At 54.8% G+C, this 6,849-nt stretch overlaps 1 protein-coding gene across 1 annotated transcript; it reads right to left on the reverse strand.

Moving 5' to 3' along the window:
• Nucleotides 1-1,632: 1,632 nt before the first annotated feature.
• Nucleotides 1,633-6,849, reverse strand: Pomgnt2 (protein O-linked mannose N-acetylglucosaminyltransferase 2 (beta 1,4-)). The gene is made up of 3 exons (XM_090323624.1): nucleotides 6,683-6,849; nucleotides 6,265-6,322; nucleotides 1,633-3,954 (listed from the first exon to the last, which is right to left on the reverse strand). Exon 3 carries the CDS (start codon nucleotides 3,863-3,865, stop codon nucleotides 2,114-2,116), a length of 1,752 nt encoding a protein of 583 aa, XP_090179750.1. The 5' UTR covers nucleotides 3,866-3,954; nucleotides 6,265-6,322; nucleotides 6,683-6,849; the 3' UTR covers nucleotides 1,633-2,113.

A 6,849-nucleotide genomic window follows, 5' to 3' on the forward strand; every position in this document is an offset into this window, starting at 1 on the left:
GAGCCAGAGCTGTTTCATCTTTTCCTCCCCGTCTTCCTCCCTTCTTAAGGAAATCCTGACACGATGTCAAGTTTTGTTGAGATACTATGGGAAATAAGCGTTTCTTTTTTGCGTTCACCCTGAAGCCTGTAGGAAACTTGCTATTTGTAGAAGAGATTCAAGTGAAGTTTCTTCCACATTATTGTTCACGAGTCTATTTATAATACCCAATGTGTACACCGGCTGAGAGGCAATATGACCTCTGCTTGTCAACCTGTAAGGTAAGGACTATGGAAAACTAAAATGCAGATAAACAGCACACAGATTCAGGCTCCTGCCACAGGAAGAAACTGGTTTTTGTCTGAGCTCCTGGCCTCTTGTCTTAAGGGAATTTCCAAGGTCAAGTCTAAATGTTTAGTAGGGTCTAAAAAATAAAATAAAATCCCAGCATGCATAGGTACACAAACAAATGGAGAAGAAAGGGTATGGCCATGGTTCAACTCTTCTGAACAACTCGTGAACCATTTGATAACATGCATGGGGGGGAGGGCAGGGAGAAGGGAGGGTACATGAGTTGGAGGGAAGAAAGGTAAACAAATACAGTCATTATGTTCAGTGGACATTAGGTAAAAGTTGAAAGATATCATCCGCAGGTATGGGTGGGATAAGGGAAAGGTAGAGAGGTGAGAATAATGCAAGGAGTGACACTACTCAAGATTCAGTGCACTGGCTGGGAAGGTGGCTCAGGGCTAGAGTGCTAGTCTAGCATGCACAAAGCCCTGGGTTCGATTCCTCAGTACCATGTACACAGAAAAAGCTGGAAGTACGGCTGTGGTTCAAGTAGTAGAGTGCTAGCCTTGAGTAAAAAGAAGCCCAGGGTCAGTGCCCAGGCCCTGAGTTCAAAGCCTCAGGACTGTCCAAAAATAAATAAAAATGAAAAGGGCCAGGAACTAGTGGCTCACACTTAATTATTTAGGATTGCAGTTCAAATCCAGCCTGTGTAGGAAAGCCCAGGAGATTCTTATCTCCAATGAACCACAAGAAAGCCAAAAGTGGAGCTGTGGCTCAAGTGGTAGAGCGCCAGCCTTGAGCAAAAGAAACAACAACAAACAAAAAAAAAAACCCCAAAATAACAAAAAACGCCTTAAAGCACCCATGTCCTGACTTCAAATCCCAGCACTGGCACAAAATTTTGTTTTAAAAAATCCCCCAGTCATCGTCGGGTACAGGGGCTCACGCCTGTCATCCTAGCTACTCAGGAGGCTGAGATCTGAAGATCACGGTTCAAAGCCAGCCCTGGAACTACACAACGTGAGACTCTTATCTCTATTCACCTCTAGCAAATGGGAAGTGGGGCGGTGGCTCAAGGGGTAAGATGGTAGCCTTGAGCTGAAGAACTCAGGGACAGCGCCTAAGCCCTGAGTTCAAGCCCCACAATCACGACCACGACCACCAAATCCCCCAGTGGATAAGCTCTTCCTGCCCACAGCCCTCAGTGGGAGAAGGCCCCATCCCTCTGGAGATGGGCATGCAGCATTCATTCAGGCCTGGAAATGAACCCACCCCTCTAGTTAGCTTGGGACGGGTGCATGCATGCCGCCGCCACCGCCACCAGGGGCCGCTAGAGAGCCACCCACCAATGACACAACCTGATCCGTATGTTCATTTAATGACCATTCCAGCTATCACCTTTCCCTGGGGAATTTCACGATGACATCGAATTGATGAACCTTTCCGACCGACTTAACGGTCTGCTGGAAACCCTGATCCAAAGGACACCCCGCCCCCTCGTCCCCAGCCCCCATCACTCAGCGCGGATGGATTCCTGGCAACCCTTTTTACTTCTCTTCTTCCAACCTGTCCAGGGTGCATATGATAAGGACAGAAGCCGAGGGGTACCCCGTCATCCCAGAGGAGGGAGAAAGGTGCAGAGAGGAACGCTGCGAATGCAACAAAGAAGTAAACAGAGGACAACAGAGTTGCAGGCCAGCCACGTGTCTGCTCAATAAATAGACATGAACCGCTCCCCCCGCCCCACCCCAAGTTCCTGCCATAGCGGGATCCGACAGGCCCGAGAGTTATATCCGGGGGGGCTGCAGCTCTCTGTCCCAAGGGCCAGGCCGTGGGTCATTGGTTATGTACTGCAGACCAACACATCTGCAAAAGGTCCCAAGAGGATCTTGTTAAAGATGCAACGTACCCACACCAGATAGGTGGTGAAGGGTTTGATGTTTTCCGTGAACGTGTGATTCTGCTGGGCCAGGATGTGGGGCACGTAGGTGTTCTCCCCTTGTTCTTGGAGCCACACCTCATATTGTACTTCTTTTACCTTCAGGTATTTCAGATTCCACGGGATCTGCCACGAGACGGTGAGACGGGCCTCGGCGGTGCCCTGCACGGACGCCTGGCACCGTGCCTCCCGCACCTTGCCTGGGTATAAGCTAACTGCCCATTTCTGTCTTTTGGGCCCTGGTCGGCCCTTGACCACGCGTCGGATGGTGTGGATTAACGACGGCAGGTCTACCTTGGTGTCTTGGTAAATTCGGAAAAGCCACTCGGGATTGCGACAACAGAGATGACGGGGTACCTCTTGGCTCTGCAGGATCCGAGCTTGCTCGGCCCGGTCTAAGTGGGCAATGCCTCCTTGATCCCAGGGCCTCTCCGGGTGGGTAACCGTGTTTTCCACCATCGTGTTCTGCCACGAGACGTACTGGAGATCCATGCCGGGAAGTGTCGCCAGCGTCTTATAAGGAGTGTAATGGTCGGGGTTGACTGCATAAGGAAAGAGCTCTACCACGGTGGCCCCCCGGGGCAGGAAGAGGGCGGTGATCAGCTGGGCCCCGTGCATGCTCACGAGCATGGATGCATTACTGACCAGGCGAACCACGTCGGCGAAGGGATGATTCTCCAGGGACACGGTCACTGTCCTCATCTGAAACTCGCGGGCGAGCTCTACCAGCAGCTCGGCCTCATTGAGGATGAGCCTGTTGTGGGTACGGCTAAAGACCAGGATGTATTCTTCCCGGGGTTCGGGGCCCGCCTGGCTCACGTTCAACTTGTCCATCATAAACCGTGCAAACTGTCGGATCTCATTCCCGGATACCAAGATGTTGGCCTTGGGGCCTTGGGGTTGGACGAACCCGTACTGGTACCACGTGGTGGTCTTGGAGAGGCCCACGAACGCCTGGGAGAAGCACAGCAGTCGCCCCAGGGCCTTGAGCTGTGATCGCAGGAGGGGCTGCTTGGCGCTGAGGAGTTTGTAGAGCTCGAAGTGGGCGCCCTCGCCCCAGCCCTCCATGAAGAAGAGCCGGGCCTCGCGTGCCAGGCCGGGGACCTGGCGCAGCGTGTAGAAGAGCGGCAGCAGGTCGTCGTGGAAGACGTGCATGAGGTTGTCGGGGTTGAAGCGGTTGGCGATGAGGGCCGGGTCGGGCACGAACACGGGTCTGGGCAGGAAGCGCAGCGCGGCGGCGGGCAGCTCGAGGAAGTTGAAGTATTGCGTGCTGTGGTCGTCCACCGAGGCCAGGTCCAGCAGGGCCGGCTGGAAGCGGCGTGCGCCCAGGTTGGGCAGCATGGCCGAGGCGTTGCCGTGGAAGAAGAGGAACTCGTCGGCCTCGCTCGAGTAGCACAGCCACTGGAAGCGGCAGAGGCGGTCGGTGTGCGTGCGGCCCGTGCACAGCATGCGGGTGCCGCCCTCGGCCAGGGCGCGCAGGGCCTCGGGGTAGTCCAGGCCACCGCTGCTGTCCCCGGCCACCACCCCCGGGCGCCGCCGGCTCAGCGCCAGCTCTGCCTCCAGGGCCGCCGCCTGCTCCCGCAGCCTCACCAGCTTCCACAGCACGGCCGCCAGCGCTGACACCAGCAGCCCGTTGAGCACCGCCGACAGCTGCATCCTGTCCACCTGCCCGGGGCGCTAGACACCGGCCGGGCAGTGCCAGCGCCTCCCCGATCGGGGGGCTTCACCCATCCCTAGGGGCCGGCCTGCAGGGGAGACAGGGAGAGAGGAATTCAACTCCAGTTCCGCCAGGCCCCAGGGCACTCTACTTCTTCATCAAGGTCTCAGGGGATGGGGAGCTGGGGGAGCAAACAGGCAGGTCATAAATGACAGCACCGATCGCTTTCCATCTTTCTTGAGCCAAGTGTTCAAGGACAGTCAGCGTCCAGGCCCTGAGTTCAAGCCCCAGGACTGACATCAAAAAAAAGAACCCCCTCCACCCCAAAGAAACAAACAAAGGGGCCAAACTGAAGAAGACAACTGAAAGGACAAAACGGAGAATAGTAACGCACGATGACCACAGATTAAGAAAATAATTCAAAGTATCCCTGAGTCAACAGCGTGGTGAATAAATAATTGAATGAAATGACTCGGGGACGCCAGTGAATGCGGGGTAATGATGAAAATAGAAAAAGGAAAGAGAGAGAGAATGAAAAAATCGCCATTTGGCAGAAGGCAACTGTAATAATGACAAGATATGCGGACGGAGGCTAAAATTCATCATTGCAACGTGGTATTTGAACTGTCTCCAAAGTATCTCCTTGTTACTTACCAAGGTTAAAAAGAATATAGGGCTGGGAGCATGGCCTAGTGGTAGAGGGCTCACCTGGCATGCAGGAAGCCCTGGGTTCGACTCCTCAATACCACAGAAAAAGCCAGAAGTGGTGCTGTGACGTCACCACTCCCTGACTGGGGACAGAAGGACACTGCCTACCTCTGTCTGCACCTTTCCTGGGCCAACTCCACGTTCTGTCTGTGGTTCTAGCCCCAGTTCTAGCACTGAGATAACTTTCAACCCCAAGTAAGGGACATTTTCCAAGATGAGCTTGGAACCAATATAAGTTTAGGAGTTTTCATTATGCACAGGTTATGGGCCTGTTATGTGTCTAAAATGTCTTTATTTTTCTTTTGTGCTGGTTCTGGGGCTTGAACTTAGGACCTGAGCTTTTGCTCAAGGCTAGCACTCTACCACTTGAGCCACAGAATCATTTCCAGCTTTTTTGGGGGGGCGGGGGGGGGTGGTGGTAATGCTAGAGTGCATGCTAGGCAAGCACTCTTACCACTAAGCCACCTTTCCAACGCCCGTGGACCATGCACGTGCAATTTAATGCTCTTGAAAAGCAGATCTGCAGACCTGTGGTAACCTAGCAACCCATGGCTTCTGGCTGTAATTACTCCCTGCCCAGCCAGGCAGAGACAGTGACAGGTGGCAGAAAAAGCTGTGGAAACTGGCTTACCCCTAGGAACCTTCAGGGAGGTGTCTTTGGCCTTGCTTCTCTGAGGCTGTGCTAGGAAGACCAAGCCATCCATAAGTAATTACTTCAGAGCTAAAAGAAGCTTCAGGAAAAGCATTAGCTCCAACTCTCCTTCTTCTTCTTAGTCTCTCTCTCTCTTCCTACTCCTGCATTCCTTCCTTCTCTCTCTCCCTCTTCCTGTTCTGGGGCTTGAACTCAGAGCCTGAGCTTCTTTGGCTCAAGGCTGCACTCTGTGTATGTGATTCTAAGGGAATTGAACCCAGGGCTTCGTGCATGCCAGGTGAGTACTCTACCACTAGGACACCCTCCAGGCCCACAATATTCTTAAGCCCTAACGGTGATGTAACAAATTATTTGCTGGCTCCTGCTCCTTGCCAGCCATAAGGCCTTACTTGCACTTGGTGATTTCATGCAGTCCTGACCACAGACCCAACATGGAAGTATGACCCCGAGAGTCTTGCACCTGGTGCGGGGGGGGGGGGGGGGGGGGGGGGGGGGGGGGGGGGGGGGCCTGTGATTCTGCCCTTTACCTCCGTGATCACACTCGCTTTGACCAAGCCCCCAGAATCCTAGAACAGTCCAGGCGAGATCCAAGAGGCCCCTTGGGGAATGGGGGGGGGGCATTTGGTAATTTAATTATCTCGCTGGCTTGATACTCATTACAAATCTTCATTGAGCATTAATATATTTCTCTTTTGTCCGAGACTGGGACTTGAACTCGGTTACTGGATCCTTTCAAGCATGGATGGGTGCTCAACCACCTAAGCCATGCCACCCAATTCCAATCATTGATCATTTTTGTCAGTCCTAGGGCTTGAATTCAGGGCCTGGGCTCTGTCTCTTTGCTTTTTCCATTCAAGGTTAGGCCTGGGGTTGGGGGTGGGGGGGGGAGGCTCTGCTCCACTTCCTGTTTTCTGGTGTCAATTGAGTTAGAGGTTAAGTCTCACAGCTTTGCCTGCCAGGGCTGGCTTCCAACCACGGCATAGCCCTCAGATCTCAGCCTCCTGAGTAGCTAAGATTATAGATTTGAGCTACCAGTACCTGGCATTGGATCGCTTCATTTATTTTCCTCCTTCCTTCCTTCCTTCCTGCTGGTTAACTGCAAAGAAGAGTCTGTCATCGATCTGTGGGCCAGGGCTGGCTCCGATCCACCACCCTCAGATCTCAGGGCTCCCCGGGGAACAGCTAGGATGGCAAGCCCGAGCCAAGGGTGCCTGACTCGCTTTTCTTTTCCATCTGGGCTGGTGACTGGCACAGGAGAGCCAGCTGGGAACCCACACCCCTGAGTGGCCACACTGCAGGCCTGGTCCGCTCGGCTCCCATCTGGGGAGGGGGAGGCCCTTCCATCCCGGGGGGGGGGGCTGGGCCTGGGCCCCAGACGCGGCCTCCCGAGGCCTGGACCCCTCCAGGCCCGGCCCCCCCCAACCCCCACCCCGCTGCCCAATGCGCCACCACTTACCCGCCCTCCCCGGCAGCCCGGCTCGGTGTCCGCGGGCGCTTCCCCCGCGGCTCCCCTCGGTCCCGGCCCCGCAGGCCCCGCAGACTCCGCGTTGTCAGCCGTCACCGCCGTGCGGGACCCGCAGGTGCCCACGGTGCCGCCCACTGCGCGCGCCAAGCCCCGGAACG

Source organism: Megascapheus bottae, chromosome 32 (genome assembly GCF_031878675.1).
Source record: "Megascapheus bottae isolate mThoBot1 chromosome 32, mThoBot2.hap1, whole genome shotgun sequence".
In the NCBI taxonomy this organism is placed as follows: Eukaryota; Metazoa; Chordata; class Mammalia; order Rodentia; family Geomyidae; genus Megascapheus; species Megascapheus bottae.

Bases quoted from the DNA above. Each gene is read 5' to 3' on its own strand.
- Pomgnt2 (XM_090323624.1), bottom strand. From the start codon at position 3,865: ATGCAGCTGTCGGCGGTGCTCAACGGGCTGCTGGTGTCAGCGCTGGCG.